The sequence below is a fragment of the Acromyrmex echinatior genome, chromosome 2 (assembly GCF_024713525.1).
Source record: "Acromyrmex echinatior isolate Ae372 chromosome 2, ASM2471352v2, whole genome shotgun sequence".
NCBI lineage: Eukaryota > Metazoa > Arthropoda > Insecta > Hymenoptera > Formicidae > Acromyrmex > Acromyrmex echinatior.
Window position 1 is genome coordinate 17,400,100 of NC_141853.1, and position 17,530 is coordinate 17,417,629.

The 17,530-nt window shown below is 29.3% G+C and overlaps 3 protein-coding genes and 1 long non-coding RNA gene across 7 annotated transcripts in view; 2 read left to right on the forward strand and 2 right to left on the reverse strand.

Annotated features, from left to right (window-relative positions):
• Positions 1-3,604, reverse strand: part of LOC105143637 (Suppressor of cytokine signaling 2) — a 5,456-nt gene extending 1,852 nt beyond the window's left edge. The window contains exons 1-2 of the mRNA XM_011052088.2: positions 3,172-3,604; positions 1-959 (exon numbers count right to left, since the gene is read on the reverse strand). The exon at positions 1-959 is cut by the window's left edge and continues 1,852 nt beyond it. Coding sequence (XP_011050390.1) covers positions 1-917 — 917 coding nt within the window. The 5' untranslated portion in view covers positions 918-959; positions 3,172-3,604. The remainder of the gene's footprint in view (positions 960-3,171) is intronic.
• A 97-nt stretch (positions 3,605-3,701) lies between these two features.
• E(z) (histone-lysine N-methyltransferase E(z)) lies at positions 3,702-9,174 on the forward strand. 3 transcript variants are annotated; one of them, XM_011051839.2, is made up of 12 exons: positions 3,702-4,063; positions 5,382-5,695; positions 6,168-6,416; positions 6,497-6,713; positions 6,977-7,000; positions 7,199-7,299; positions 7,369-7,546; positions 7,654-8,031; positions 8,119-8,409; positions 8,488-8,670; positions 8,737-8,902; positions 9,009-9,174. In XM_011051839.2, the coding sequence occupies exons 1-12, from the start codon at positions 3,928-3,930 to the stop codon at positions 9,067-9,069; spliced, it is 2,298 nt and encodes a 765-aa protein (XP_011050141.1). In that variant the 5' UTR covers positions 3,702-3,927; the 3' UTR covers positions 9,070-9,174. The 3 variants fall into 3 exon arrangements, with proteins under 3 accessions (XP_011050141.1, XP_011050142.1, XP_011050143.1); XM_011051840.2 differs by having other exon boundaries at positions 6,980-7,000; XM_011051841.2 differs by lacking the exon at positions 6,977-7,000.
• On the reverse strand, positions 5,143-5,432 carry LOC147910565 (uncharacterized). Its single transcript, XR_015544189.1, has 2 exons — positions 5,352-5,432; positions 5,143-5,284 (listed from the first exon to the last, which is right to left on the reverse strand). It is a non-coding gene; the product is annotated as an uncharacterized LOC147910565 (long non-coding RNA).
• Positions 9,175-10,318: 1,144 nt separating the features above from the next.
• Positions 10,319-17,530, forward strand: part of Adcy2 (adenylate cyclase type 2 Ac76E) — a 42,359-nt gene continuing 35,147 nt past the window's right edge. The window contains exon 1 of one of the 2 annotated variants that reach the window (XM_011051843.2): positions 10,319-11,040. In XM_011051843.2, the coding sequence (XP_011050145.1) occupies positions 11,028-11,040 (13 nt within the window). In that variant the 5' untranslated portion in view covers positions 10,319-11,027. The remainder of the gene's footprint in view (positions 11,041-17,530) is intronic. The other variant, XM_087403264.1, reaches the window with a different exon arrangement.

Consider the following 17,530-nt stretch of genomic DNA (forward strand, 5'->3'; position numbering starts at 1 on the left):
ACCCTTATGTTCGTAGGCAATTCTGAATAACCGTTGGGAGGTGTAACAAATGTCCGATTATTAACGGCTGCGAAGTTTTTTGTACATTTGTATATTGCCAATCGTTCATCTTCCTCGGTCAATTTCTTCTGCACAAGACAACCGCCGCCAGTAAGCTTTGGTTCAATTTTGATTTGCGAAGTTTGTACCAGAATTTCGGGTTCTGTATGTTGTATTAGACAACCACCTGACTGTATATCAGGTGTAGCAATCGTGACGCTGCCGCCAGTGAGCTCGCACGTAGATGCGACATATTGCTCCGAAGGTGCCATCTCATAGTTAAGATTTTCTGTCACTGTAATAAAGGGATCTTGATCATTCGATTGATATATTGGCGATGTTAACAGTGGATGGTGATTATGTTTCATCGACGTCTGTATGTCATAGAAGAGTTCCAGTGTATCAGAATCAGTAATTTCGACATTGGAGCCGCAGTTGACTGCATGTGATTGAAAGATGGTTTCCTGAATCTTTGTAGATGGATTTATAAAACAACTGCTGTCGCTGGTGCAGTCATGGGACACTGGGAGACTACTAACATAATAGGTTGCCGTCTTTGAACAGACAGTATTAGCAGCCATCTTCTCTTCTTTTTTCTCTTCTTTCTCTTCCTCCTCCTCTTCTTCCTCTTCTTCTTCTTCTTTTTCATCTTCTTCCTCTTCTTCACCCTCTTCTTCATCCTCTTCTTCCTTTCTCACCTCTTCTTTCTCCTTTTCTTCTGCGGTCTTTTCCTTTTCCTTCTCCTTTTTCTTCTTTTCTTCTTCCTCCTTTTCCTTCATTTCCTTTTGATTAGTTTCATCATTCCATTTTAAACAGCATCCCAATACAGGAAAATGATGACGACATTTTGGACACACCATTCTCAACATCATGTTCATACGCTTGCAACCGAATCACTGCAATCAACATAGCAGTCCAGTCTGAAATAAATAACGAATATTAATTAATATTATAAGTTAATAGCGTAATAAATAATAATATAAATAGCAAAATTATTATATTATTTGTACATTTGTATGATTATAATTTACAAAAAATATTGTATACATATTTTTTTGTAAATTATCAACGATCATAAAACATAAGCATTTAAAAAATAAAATTTTTATGCTGTAGTATATTAAATCCACTTTTATTTTCGATTGCTGCCAACCATCGTTTTTTTATAAAAAAAAAAAGAAGAATAAGATTTATCAAGATAAATTTCTTAATTTCTATATTCAATATTCTCAAAAAGAAAAAAATTTTATTTTATTTTATTTTGTTTGTATAGAATCGTTTCCTCAGGAAAAAACCATCAATATAACGGCTAATCTATACATAATATTCTCATGAATTGAACTAGTTAATGTCAATAAAAATGTATATATTATATATTTTTAATCGTTAAATTTAATATATAGGATTGTACACCAATGGAAAGATTTCTGCTCTGTATGTTGAAATAGGAGTTCTTAGAAAAACATTTTTGGCAAGGATCAGTGCGGCAGACGATAACGACGGCACCGCATAGCGGTGACGTCTACTTCGTGGAATATAGTCTGAAAATTTGACGCGCTCCTACATTTACCATTGAGCCACTTCTATGTCACTCTATTTTCACCAATTGGTGAACGTTTCTTCGAAGAAGCACTTATGTTCGTCAGATATATTACGCAATCCGCGACTTGATAACAAAATTAGATCGCATATATATTCTAATCTCGAGGATAATCAATGACGTTATTTCGAAAACTAATAATATTAGGCATAAAATCAGTTGTAAATAGAATTATCTGTGAAACTTAAAATATTTCAAATAGTAGCGAGAAAAACTATTTTCATTTTATTGTAAAATAAGTTATTTTTGTTCACATAAATATTGACTTTTCATATAAAAAAACTTTCTATGGAGAAATAATTTTCAGTTTTACAAATTTGTTAAGTAATCTAGAAATATTCTTTTTTAATAAAAATAATGTAAATTTTATACATGGATATAAATTTTTTATTACATATATTTAAACTATATTATATATATTATATTATATTCAAACTATATTAGAAAAAAATCAATATAATTCATGTAAAAAAAATAAAAATAACTTATTTTAGAGTAAAAAGAAAAAAAATAATTCTCACTATTATTTGGCATATTTTTAGTTTTAAGAATAATAGAAAGATATACATGTATGTACAATGATAAATAATTTATATTCATATATCTTTTCTGGCACAATAGTGTAGGTATATAATGATAAAAAGTATAATCTGTGTTACACAACTGTGTTCATTAAAATGATTTAACTACATCTATCATGATTTTTCTAACAATGTAAAAATAATAAAATTATTTATACATTATTTAGTTAGAAAAAAATATACTTTTTTATAATATAGACATATGTGCATGTATATATATATATATATATATATATATATATGTACATTGAAATAAATTCACTTAATTATCAATTGACATATGGAAATGTTTATTTTTTGTATAATAAATTAAAAAAATTTTTGGAATAATTTAAAGAAAATTTTTTAAATAATGTAATAAAGTAAAAATAAAAAAAAATTTTTTAAAGTACATTATTATAATACCTTATTAAAAAAAAATATATTGCTTCGTTACTTCTTTAAAATATTTTATCTAAATATATATATACGTAATCCAACACTTGTTTTTCCTTTCTTTCAAGTATCAATAATGTTCTGTCAAAAATTGCCTGAGTAAATTTTCATCAAGTGAGCTCAGGAATAACTGAATTTTATCAACTGTTTCCACCATCGATATAAATATTTTAGTAATAAACTTGTAAGGTAATAATTAAATTTATGATCTTTTTTATTTGATGCGTTAATAAGTATATATATATATATATATATATATATATATATATATATATATACACACAATATATATATTACACAATAATACCACATACACATTGCTGAAACTACATTTTCTTCCATATTGTTTTATCATCTGCATAAATAAACATAATCAAACACGAATAATAACAATAGAAGTGCTGCATTTAAATAAAAAATCGAATATTATCATGTAATATATCTAAATTATATGTAATTAAAAACATCAAACAAAATATAATAAATCATAAAATTAATATTGTATCATAAACTAACCGTTCAAATTTTGGCAGTGAAGTAAACTTTTATAAAACGTCGGTCATCATTGATAGTACTTTGTTGATGCTTCGAGTAAAAATGCAGTTACTTGAACACTCATATAATCTCACGAAATAATCAATTCAACTGTTTCAACTAAGACTTTTTCTCCGTTTGTGTTGCGTTTGTTGTTCGAAAGAAAGGTGTTACGGATTTTGTGAGATTTACAATAAGGCAATACGTCTCTTGAATCATATACGCGAATATATACTTTAACAAATTTCAATCGGACTCATTTACTAATGTTCACACGTCAAAGAATGAAATTTAACATAACTTAACCTAAACTTAATGTACTTGATAACGCAACGACCGGAAAACGGGAAAACACTAGCTTTCCTCGTATTCGCGGACAAACGATCACGAAAGACTGAAACCAAAGAGAGTCAACAACTTGCGTGAAGAGGGCAGTCTTCATGACCAATAAGATAACGTTATTTACGTACCGATGTTGCGCAACGATGCGGCGCATCTACACTTGAATAGTGGCGCCAGCTGTTTCTAGTTTCGTCTTCGCTAGCCTTCACGTTCACTTTGTAAACCAAATGGCGATTTTTGTCAATTTATGTTGTTTGGCGTACACATAGCAATAATATATTTACCGTATCGAACCTGTTTTCGGAGATCACGTGCCGTAAAAGAAAAAGAAGATATACAGCAATATGTATCATAGCATTTATTAGTTTTACTCGAAAATTGTGCATTTATGTTACTATGTCGAAAGCCAAAGTTACAGCGGAATGGAGGAAGAGGGTAAAATCGGAATACATGCGATTGCGGCAAATGAAACGCTATAAACGAGCGGACGAAGTCAAGATCGCGTGGAACCAGAATCGCAAAGTCATGACAGGCAAGTATTTGCGTTTGCAATGTCAAAAAGTAATAAAATAGAAAAGTAATAGAATCTTTCCTTCAGCATTACAAAGCCAAGAAGAGAATGTGGTTCATTCTTCCATTCTTTTTATGCTGTTCTATTTTTAAATCTAAATCCTAACTTATTAATTTCAACTACAATATTATTATTATTATGGTATTATGGCTCAAAAATTTAAAAATGAGTTAAAAGAAAAGGGCTACGAGCCAGAAATATAATATATAGAAAGATTGGTAAATAAGTATAAAGTCTTATTTAATTATTATGAACTTTAATAAAACATGCCGGCTAATAAACGTTTCGATCATGATCGGATCATTTTCAATGTTTATAAAATTTGTTAGAAAAAAATAACATATAGTCGATCTAAGAAAAAAAAATTACTTCTCATTGTCTAACTATATAACCGTTGGTATCAATAATTAAAATGAATCTTTGTCTTGTTGGTTAAAATGTGTAGTAAAAGAATGTCAGTGTATTATAAACTGGTGTCTAGAATGGAATATAATAAATTATATTTATAAATATAATAATGTAAAATTATATAAGGACGACAGAAATAATATAATATATTATTAAATAATACAATACTAATATTAGTGAAAGTTAAAATAATGTGTACATCTATCTATTATATTGAATTAAAATAATTAAATACCAGTTAAATACCAATTAAATAATAAAGAATACCTTTCATGATTGTAGTTGAGAGTTCAATTAAAAATGATTAAAATATATATCAGGCATAATAGATGCGATGAGAGAAAGATCAATGTCGCTTTTCTTTGAAATGAGACAAAATAAATTTAAAATTGACTTTCAGAGAAGGAAGGTAAAGTTGAAAATAGTGAGAAGAGACTAAAAAGAGAGGGAATAGGTAGAGGAACATAGGGAGGGGGAATATATATATATATAGATCGGAAAGAAAATACAATATTATTTTTATCGGATCTTTTTCAGTTTATACTTCTGTCTCTTCCCCACATCTTTTTATTTCGGATTTTCTTTTTCATATACAGTATTAATTTTTTTTCTTTATTTTTATTAACTTCTAATTTTTATTTGTATTTATTTACGGCTAAATTCCTATTCTCCATACAGTTTTCAATTTTTAGTCATTCTTTACTGTCTTTCTCACGGTTCCTTCTATCTCATTGTCCTTTTGGTCCTTCGACTTTTTTCTGTTCTTGTTGTTATCTAAGCACAAATTATAAAATAATTATTATAGCTATTTGTCAATATTAGCATAACAACTTTGTATTACATTAATTATTTATGATTCTTTGTTGAATAGAGCTTCTTATTGCTGAACAAAAGCGTTGGACAGATGGAAAGCCAACGTGGCTGGCAATGCAAGACATTCCACCTCATCTTTCTTGTATGAAGAAAGCTGAAATTACTAGTCCCGATGGAGATGTGCAAAGTTGTCCTGTAAAAATAATTAATGCAGTGACTCCTATACCAACCATGTATACATGGGCTCCCATTCAACAGAACTTTATGGTGGAAGATGAAACCGTTTTGCATAACATTCCTTATATGGGCGATGAGATTTTGGATCAGGATGGTACCTTTATCGAGGAGCTTATAAAAAATTATGATGGAAAGGTATGGAGAATAATTAAAACATGATACAGTGTTAGGGTCATAGCACACAAAAAACTGAAGTGAATAAACAATAAGTGAATTAGTCAATGGTCGCATTTAGCAGATTCAACTGTTGCGGAGCAGATCTGTGAGCGTTCGCTGCTATTGGATCTAAAAGAGTACACCAATAGCAGCGAGTGCTCACGGATCTGCTTCACAACAGTTGAGTCTGCTGAACGCGATCAATCACAATAGAGATTGTATATTAAATCCAACATGTTGATTTCCTTATTGCTTATGTCTTACTGCTTAAATTTTTCTGTGTACCATAGCTCTGACACTGAATCATTTCTTCATTTTTGTTTAATATTGATGATAACACAACAAAAATATAATGGTTCATTATGTTATACTATGTTAACTGTGTTTCTTATTGAAAGTCTCATATAATGAACTGGAAAGAAGAATTTTGTTGTCACTAATTTTGTTGCAGGTCCATGGTGACAGAGAATCTGGTTTTATGGATGATTCCATTTTTGTCGATCTAGTGAATGCTCTAGCAAATTATGAGAGAGAAGATAAGGACAAGGAACAGGTAAAGAAAGGAAAGGAATCCTTAAAAGAAAAAGAAAATCAAAAAGAAAACGACAAGAAAGATGAAATAAAGGTTGAAATAAAGATAGATAAAACTGAAAGTGGGAGGACTGCTGCTACTCCATTTCCGTCAATGCATATATTTAATGTAAGGAAATTATATAAATATCGTAATACAATATTAAATAGTATAATCCTATAACATAATTGCTTTATAATTATTTTCAGGCAATATCGAGCATGTTCCCTGATAAAGGAAGACCTGAAGAATTAAAAGAAAAATATATTGAATTGACAGAAAGATTCGATCCGAATGTTTTACCGCCAGAGTGTACGCCTAATATAGATGGTATAAATGCAAGAAGTGTACCTAGAGAACAAACGATGCATTCTTTTCATACTTTGTTCTGCAGGAGATGCTTCAAGTACGACTGCTTCTTACATCGTGAGTATACTGCAGTGAAACGATCTATTTAATGATTATTTAAGTTGTATTTTGTGAAGTAGATCGCAAAAGTAATATTATCTTTAATACTGATTATTTATTTACTAAATAATATAGGATATTACTTTTAGAGATAAAGTAGAATCAATGATATAAAAATACTTCGCTGAAATACAACTTACTAAAGTATTGTATAATATTTTAAGTGTTCTAAATTGAAAGTTTATTAATTACAATAATTTGTGATTCCTGATTTATCGTAGCAGCCAGGGGGACCTCGCCGCAAGGTAAAGAACAATATTGCATACAAACTAATGCATTATCGATCGGAAGCTTTTTTTTGTTTAGCACAGAGACATCCTCAAGGGCTCATCTGCAATCATATTTCATTCATCGTTCATCGCTGTTGTCTACTAATTTTTCTCCATTCACTATGCCGAATTAGCCGACAAGAGTACATAGTGAGTTTATGATGTTGCTTGTAGGTCTTCAAGTTTGCCATCCAGGTCCGAATTTGCTGAAACGAAAAGGACCCGATTTGAAACCGTTTCCGGAGCCATGCGGGACTGAATGTTACATGCATTTGGTACGTTATTATGCTATATTTTAATGAATGTTATCCTCAAAGTCAGATTTGATATAACTTTTTATGTAGGAGGGGATGAAGGAAAAGCTGGCGGCACAGGCGGCGGATATAAAAGAAGAGGAAGGTGATGAAAAACGCGGTGGTCCTAGGAAGGTACGAAAACAAGCAAGCGTCGATTCTGGAAACGAAGCGAGCAGCGAGGATAGTAACGATAGCAATAAGTACGGTCAAGGAGGCAGTTGTCAAGGTTAATATATAATTCATTAATCTATTATAATTAGATTACATGTGTATATGTGTGTATGTTTTAAATTTAATGAAATTCTAAGAAGTTTTATTTTTTTTTCAAATTAGACTTTAAACAAAACGTTAATAAAAATAACTCCAAATCTGAAGAAATGATGGAGGATCAAGCACAACCTGAAAATCAGGCGCCCTTCACGTTATTAGGAATTGGTAAACGAATTAAGACTGAAAGTGAATTCTCATGGACAGGTTCAGAACAGAGCTTGTTCCGAGCTCTTCACAAAGCCTTCCCTGGCAATCCATGTGCATTAGCACAAATTATGTTAACGAAAACTTGCCAGGAGGTTTATGAATTTGCACAAAAAGAGGCTTCGGATATTCCCGCTGTAGAAAATCTGAAGGACTTTACGCCACCGCGAAAAAAGAAAAAGAAGCATCGGTTATGGTCCATGCATTGCAGAAAGATACAACTTAAGAAAGATTCTGGTATATTTATTAATTAATTTAAAAAAAATTTAAGTTTAATGTTAAGTTTATGTTTTTTTCGATCTCTAATTATATTTCTTTCGATAGGTGCTAATCATGTTCATAATTTCGCACCTTGCGATCATCCCGGTCGCCAATGCGATAATTCATGCCCTTGCATACAGGCACAAAATTTCTGCGAAAAATTCTGTCAATGCAGCAGCGAGTGCCAAAATCGATTTCCTGGTTGTAGATGTAAGGCTCAGTGCAACACGAAACAATGCCCGTGTTATTTAGCCGTAAGGGAATGTGACCCGGATCTTTGTCAAACGTGTGGCGCTGATCAATTCCATATCACTAAAATATCTTGTAAAAATGTCAGCGTGCAACGTGGTCTTCGTAAGATTAATAAAATTTCAAATATGTTATTAAAAACAACAAAGATGTACACAAAGTATAAGAAAATGTTATTTGTAGACAAGCATCTTTTAATGGCACCTTCAGATGTAGCAGGGTGGGGAATTTTCCTGAAAGAGTCAGCGGCGAAGAATGAATTTATTTCGGAGTACTGCGGTGAAATTATTAGTCAAGATGAAGCCGATAGAAGAGGAAAAGTATACGATAAATATATGTGCAGTTTTCTCTTCAATCTTAATAATGGTAAGTACAATGTGAGTAATAAACATAGTAAATAAAAAATGAGATAAATTAGAGAATATTTTCTAGATTTTGTCGTTGATGCAACAAGAAAAGGGAATAAAATAAGATTCGCCAATCATTCGATAAATCCTAATTGTTATGCGAAAGTAATGATGGTGAACGGTGATCACAGAATAGGTATTTTTGCTAAGAGAGCAATACAACCTGGTGAAGAATTATTTTTTGATTATAGGTATATTATATAATATTAGATATTTAATATTAATTGATTCATCAATTGTATAATAATTATATAAGTGAAACTATATAAGTGGAACTATATAAGTGGTAATTTTTAGATATGGACCAACGGAGCAACTTAAATTTGTTGGCATCGAGCGGGAAATGGAATTTCTTTAATTTATATTTTATATATATATATATACATAATCAACACTTATATAAATAATACACTAAACACAGATACATATTGAAAATAAAAAATATACATAAGTACAAAATAAACACTGGTGTGATTCATTTATCGATATAATAAAAGTATATTTTCTTTATTTTTAAAAATTAACATCTGTCTTTACTTTCTCTAATAAAATAAATCAAATCGCTTAGTAGTATAACTTTAATAATAACTTAGTAGTATAAATTAATAGATTTTGTATATATAAGAAAAAATGTAAGAAAAAGATTAGAAGATTTTATAATTATAATTTTCATTATTTTAATATGTAAATTCCATGTGCTTAAATATTATGGTTCAATATGCTTATGAGAAGTTATTATTGTAATATTATTATGTAAATTGTTATATATATATAATCTGGAGACACGGCAGTGTCTCGGCGCTAAGAAAAGCGAAGCTTTTACTCAGTCATTACTAATCGAAATCATTACTATATCGCAAAATGAGAAAAATAATAAAATGATGACATATAACTATCTGACACAGATGATTAATAGATAAATATAATCGGTGTACATTTTGATTGCAAACACTAGGTATTACAAGTGGAAATATTTGTCCTATTTTTCAATTTGTATATGTTTTTAGATGTATTATTTATTAAAAAGTTTTTTATAAAAAAATCATTTTAGATTTTTTTTTTAATTTTACTTATGTCAATTTATAATTTATAAATATCACAACAAATTATTTATTACAATTTGTACGTAAAATAAAAAACACATTCGTACATTTGTCATGATAGTTATGTAATAATAATAATAATAATAATAATAATATGTAATGATACCGTACATATATAGATATTTTTCATCAAATCTTTATAATTGAAAATATGAAAAATTCTCAAAAATATTACGAAATATGAAAATTTCCTCAGGATTTTGTAAAAAAAAAATACATAATTGTAAAATTTTATCATTGTTTAAATTTGTTTCAGAATAAACTATTATAACCCGATACAGAAGTTTTTCTGTGCATATTATAATTAATTATAAATTAATTTTAAATTTGGCGATTATAAAAAGGATTACGTCAAAGATGAGCAAACGTGCAAAAACGCCTCGAAATTATGAATGATATTACAGTTTCTCGACGATTATGCTTGGATTAAAGCGTCACGAATGACACGAGCTTTCGCGCAGCTTACAACGGAGTTAGCGCGAAGGGATTGTAGGGAAGCGTCTCAGTGATCCCGACGTGGGAATTTGGCCACCAGTTGCAAGCTTCGCGGCTGCGAAAGCGGTTGGATGGAAAGTCTGTGAAAAATTTCAGATTGGAGAATCTAAACAAAAGGTCTCTTCTCTAAAAATAATACGCATATAATATGTAAATCGAGTTTCGATCGCATTTAAGTTACAGTAACGATTTTAATCCTTGAATCTACTGAAAATTAATTCGTGATTGATTTACGGTGAAAGAAAAGCTCAACTCTGCGGCCAACGATATCATTTCTCATTGATATCCGCGAATGTTTTTTGTCAAACCTTCTTACAAAGAAAAAAAATAAAAGGGAAATAGATTGAGAACAAATAAACAATTAATAATGAAACCGTCGAACGGAGCTGCGCACCTGTCGGCGATAATTGTGAAAATTCGCGCATTTAAAATTTAATTGGATTCGACATCGGGGGGTAAATATTTACACACGTGCATTGGATTCGTCTGTGATCTGGTCCGGATTCAATGTGCCCAGAGACGAATAGCGCGAAATCGAATCGCTTTACTGGATGGTAAATTTTGGAGATTTGAGAACGTTGTGCGATGCGCAACGAATAAATATGTCGCGAAGAAGGTGAAGTGCAGAAAAGCGACGTCGTGCCATCGATGATACTCGACCCGTAGGAGGAAAGCAATTTGGATTGAGGCCAAGCCTGAGGAAATCTCATCCGTGAACATGGAGGAAGAAGGTAATTTTTTTAAAGAAAAGAAACTAATTACCAGAAGTTTCGTGACAGGAAAAATTGCAGGAAGTAACAAATAGTTTTTCTGACGTAATAAATATAATTATTTACTTTCAAGATTAGATTATAACTTAAGCGATTATATATTATTAAATTTTATAGAGAAATACCCATAGTGAAAAATTTTTGTATAATTTTTAAAATGTCTATTTAAATTCTAGAATTTTTTAGAAATTGGAACAATTTTAAAAAACTTCGTAGAATTTTATACGAATTAGAAGGTTTTCCAGAAGTGCTAAAAAAAGTCTACTTTTTATAATTGTTTTTCGTAATTTTGTTAAATTCAACTGAAATATTAAAATTATGATTTACAGTATGTTTTGCGATATTGGACTTTGTTACATAATTATTTAAATTCACTAATATATAATAATAATAATAATAATAATAATAATAATAATTTGTCATCAGATTTTAAAGCAGAAATATAATATTTTAACGTATATATGAAGATATAGATAATCGATTACTGTATTAAATTTGAATTTATAACATTTAAAGGCAGCTATAGATTTGTTACATATCTGCGTATCATATTATTGTCGTGTATCAGTATAGATGGGGATTGTTGCGTCGTTGCGTATCAACATTTTAATACAAAGATATGTGTATCATTGAATTATCATAATACGCAAATACTCAACAAGTTTGCTTAAAAAGAGTTATATTTATCCAAAATATATCGCAAATCATAATTTTAATACTAATATTTTCTAAAATGATAAAATAATAAAATTATTTATAAAATAATACATGTAAAATTATAATTGTCATAATATTCATAAACTTATATGACAGTCGAGAGTAAGCTGCGTGATATATAATATAAATAAATATTATATTGTTGTGACGGAAGTGATTTTTTGAAAATATGAAATTATAATGAAAAAGTGCTTTTATTATATGATATGACAGCTTATACGAAATACATCACTCTTACCTTATTATAAATGAGATTTGAAAATATAAATATGATGGTACATGCAAATATTAAAAAATTATAATCTTCACATTATGTTTATGAAAATTGAAAACTTTATTTTAAAAAATTGTTTATTAAAAATAAAAAATATGTTAAAACATTTTAGATATTTCTAGAAATTATCTGAAAATTTATAGAGTTTATAGAAATCAATTTATCGAACATCGCAAAATTTACACAATTATGAAATATTCAACCAGCTGTTTAAAAAACTATAGAAACTGTTTGTTGAATTTAGTTTTCATTTTAATAAAATCCTTACATTTATAGTATGAGCTCTCTATCGCTAAACGCGAAGTCTGGTAACTGTAACTTTATTAAGTAATATTATAAATATGAATATATAATATTGAAAAAACTCTTTTTGCAAGAGAAATTTATGTAATTTTAATAATTTTTCTACAATTTTAATTCGAAATTAAATTTTGATACTTCAAACATTAAGAATAACAAAATTGACAATAGCTTTATTTAACAAAACTTAAAACAAATTTTTTATAATATTATTATATATATATATATATATATATATAATATTTTATAAATATACACTGTAAATATTATGAATAAATTTGTTTTAGGTCTCAGATAAAATTTTTGCCGATTTTTATATTACATTTAAATATGTTAATGCATTATCATAAGAAGCGCTTTTTAATTATAAGTGCTTTGCAAAATGTATCTCGTCTCAAAAACGTTCTCGCATAATTTTATGCGCTTTCACTATTCCGCGTGCAAGACTGCGCGAACGTATTCATTTTAATAAATTCTCGTTTTTATAAGTTCATTTTAATAAGTACTCGTTTTTTAAATAAATTTATACAAATATCAGTATACGTTACATAAACCGTAGAAAAATGTAATAGCAAAGAGAATTCGTTTAAACATACCACATAGGACTGCATTTAATTCTCGCGACTCTTTGATCCGTATATTTTCTCTCTTCTTTTCTTTTTTCTTTTGTTTTACGAGATATTCCGAGAAACGAATGAGCGAGCGTAAATTCCGTGGATTTAAAGCACACCTGTATTCGCGATTGCAAGTCGGTATTATGCCGCATCGATGTTTTGCGACATGTGAAATCCAGCCCACCGTCTCCTTGCGCGTATTTCATAATCACATCACTACGCTGTATCGTCTTCCAAGCTTCATAATAGCAATTCTCGAGGAAATAAGACCACTTCAGCTCGTGTGTTACTCTCGTCAAGCGAGTATTTCCCAGCATCACTATTATATTGGCATAAAAGGCATCTTTAACGAAGAAAAAAGTATATTACGTTTCTTTATTTGTCATCAAGTTACATCTCACTTTTCCATCATAATAGAAACGATATTAATTAATTTTTCCTGAAACTTAATTTGCATAAAAGCTTTTTCATGCTCCATGTCTCTAGAAAGTAAGTATACTGAGAAAAAAAATAGTTGCAATTACTATAATTTAATTATAACTTATAGTCATGAATTTTTGTGCAAATTATATATTTTTTAAATAGATATAAATATAATTATTATTACTAATTTACATTATAAAATAATTGTAAAAATGAAACTTTTAATCTATTAGGTGTTGGAATTAATTCGTAGCGTTTTACAAGTGATGGGAAGTACTTTCATTAATGTATTTTTTAATGCTCATGTGAAATAAATAACATTCTTTCATTAAAAACGCTACGAATTAATTCCAACACCTAATAATTTTTTTACTATGCAATTATAGTCACAAATACCAAACACTTTTCTCTCAGTGTATTTGTATTCATATTTATAAAGAAAAAAAGCGACGTAATATAAAATATACACTCACACAAAAAAGAATATAATAGATGCACTTGATATATTTAATTTTAATACATAAATTAATTATAATTAATGTATATTATTTAATTATAATAATTATAATTAATATTATATTATTTTAAACTGTTCTGATATTACATATCTACATATAAAAAATATATTAGGTGTTGGAATTAATTCGTAGCGTTTTACAAGTGATGGGAAGTACTTTCATTAATGTATTTTTTAATGCTCATGTGAAATAAATAACATTCTTTCATTAAAAAACGCTACGAATTAATTCCAACACCTAATATATAAAATGATATAAATCTATATAATCGAATAATCTTTTTTATTCTATAGATATTCCACATATATGCATATCTAAACAATTAATTTTTATCTTGCTAGATAAAAATCTAGGAATAGCTGAATGCAAAGTTTTTTTTCTTATACATATAGCTACAAAAATTTGTAGCTATCTCTATTTCTCTTTGCGCATGATATAAACTTTCAGGGAACATCGTAGTTTCGCACATTCCTTGTTGCTAATTTTGTCATCGCAAGGTAATAAAATGACTCGAAGATCGGAGCCAAGTTCCAAATTCTCGAGCGGCATGGTTTATTTTGATCCTCCGCTCGGTCAATTATTAATCGTGTACACGGAAATAATAGCGGGATATCGGCGTACGTTTACACAAGTCCTGATTGTTACGAACGGGTTACGAGCGCAGTACGTCATATCGTACACACTTGCCACGTGAAAATACGTAATTCCGGAAGCCGCCAAGCGATCACATTCGCGCGTATATATGTGAAGTCGAAACATAACGGCAGCAGTAGCAACAGCAGTTCCATTAAATGCAAGCTTTACGATTCAAACACAAAGCGAATGCTTCTGTACGGATAAAGCGTTTTATACGCGACTTAATCCTTTCATTACTTGTCTCTATTTCCGTGCTTGTACGGCATTTACGATAGTAATCGTAATGATGATGGTAGTGCTAATAGTGCCGTTATAACATTCCGGGTATTGACGATATTATTCTATATTATTATAGATTTTTATTTAACGAGATAAAAATTAATTATGTATATATTATGTGGGATATTTACTGATAAAAAAATTATTCTGCTAGGCTTTTATTATAGTATTATAGTATTATTTTAATATTGATAATGCCACTAAGGATGAACATTTTTTATCGATAACTTAGTAATATCGCTGTAATTACATTAAAGATAGAAAATAAAATTACTTTATAATTTGAAGCAACAGTTATAGGCAGAGCACCCACGTGCTCGTAAAATAAAGCTATTAGGGAGCTATTTATGAATCAACAGATGAGTGAAATTGAATGAGAATTTAATGAGAAGATCACTGAAAATCCGATTGGCGTAACGAATTACTAGTTTCACCTCGCTGCTTTCTGCACGTACTTTAACGATCGTATTACATTTAATGATTTTCCGCGAGTTTGATTTTGATGTAAAACGACGCAACGGTGTAAACTCGCTATAAATTTTCAAATGAAAAACATAGAATTCTGAAATATCGAGATAGCACGACTGTAAACATCGTATGGCTTTACCATACCGAAAATATCACGTCGCACATTACAAGAACTCGTTTCCACTCGCTCTCCAATTCGCGTCAAATTCACGTGTAATAAATATTACATAACTTTGAATTACAAATATCAAATCGTGAGTAAGGCTGTCAGAATAGCAATAAAGTGGCACATCTTCCTTCGTGTGTTCTTCCTGCGTTACAGGAGAATATGTTATTAGTTTTATATTTTTCTCTCTCTTTTAGCAAACCAGATTTCTATGATATACAAATAAAATAATGCTGTTTTTAATTTCAATTCTTTATGGAAGATGACTTATTACGTAAAAAAAAATTAAAATAGTTATTCAAGATATAGACAGATTACTTTGTCTGAAAAATACAACGCACATAGAAAATCGCAAACTTGAAACATATAGAGAGCTCATAACTTTGTGAATCATTGCCTAAATTTTTGTAAACTTCTTTGTTTTCTGAATTTATTCTTTTATTTTATTTCCATAGAGAATTAAACATAGAACTCCAGAATGTTTTTTTTTTTTTACTTTTTGTGAACCGAATATATTTCTATAAACTGCAAATATAACTAAAACATGAAGTAATATTATTAATTTTATAAACAACAATAACAATATTAATTATAAGATAAAAATTTATTATATTATTTAATTTGTCGGTTTAATATAGTGTATAACAGAAATATTTTAAAGTACTTGTTTCCAATGTTAAGAATTTTATGTTAAAAATTGAATCTTAATGCAGAGCGATACAAACTTCAAGAAGAGAGAAAAGTTTCAACAGCGACAACAACTTAAATAAACTCAAGGAAAAACTTGTAACTACAAAAATTTAATACCGTACTGAAAAGCTTTCAATAATCAGGAATATTTCACAAATTAACTCCATTGTTCCGCTTTGAATATTGAAAAAATGTTACTAATATTGTCGCAATAGTTTTGCAAAATAACGTTTTACGTTATTTTTTGTTTTATTTTAATCAAATTTGAATTTACATTGTATTGTGTTAATTGTACCGCATCAAAATTGCTTGCATAAATGATAATGTCATCGGCTGATGAAACTCTCACAGCTCGCCGGTCCGTGTTCCCAAGGAGATTTTGCGAATGTAACACCGAACTCGATTCGAAACCATGATAGACGCTGACGACTGATCGGTGAGGCCTGTCGATACCAGTAGCCCTCGCCACTTCGTGTCAATTCTAGCGATCTCTTACGATCGAAACTTCCCTTGACCAATATAATCGATCAGCTGCCTGATAAACTACCGATTCCTCTTATTTTTCTTTAATAGTTTTCTTGCAATGAACTTTATCTATTTTTTTCGTATTTATTATTTGATTGTATTAGACGATTATATATTTTTATTTGAATCATTTAAGTAAAATTAATTAAATTATCAGTTTTACCTCTTAAAAGATATATGATTTACATATATGACTTACATTTTTCTAATAATTTTAGAAATAATTATATTAAAGAAACAATAATTTGATGTTTAGAAATTGGACAGGTCGAAAAAAATTATTATTAAATCATAATTACTTAATTATAACAAAGCTTTTTGCAAGAATAGGATGCATTGAGAATCAATAAATTACTAATTATAGTAGTAAGGGAATGCTAAAGTAATAATGCAAGATATTTATCACTTGTGAAATTGCTAAGTAATTTTTATTTTCATTTTATTTTTATTTTATTTTTATTTTATTTTCATTTTATTTTTATTTTATTTAAAGTAATTTATATAAACATCTCTTTTCTTCATTCCAAATTAAGATTTTAAAATGTAATTTTTTTTATCAGTCAAAACAGCGCTCTGACAGAACATTGTAGGATAGCTGGCCGAATGCGTACCTTGAAAAGACATGTAGGTAATTGCATAGTAAAGGCTTTCAGCCGAAAGCCCAAAGCATAACCTGCACAATAGAGAACGCGTTGCAACAGAGAACTCGTATCGCTAGGGATTCGCTGAAAAAAAAGAAAAAAAAAATAAAACAGCTGCATACCACGCGCGTAGCCATTTTTATCTTATATTCCGGGCCAGTTCTCCCCAAGGAAACATTCCCAGATGTAGCGAAAGTACT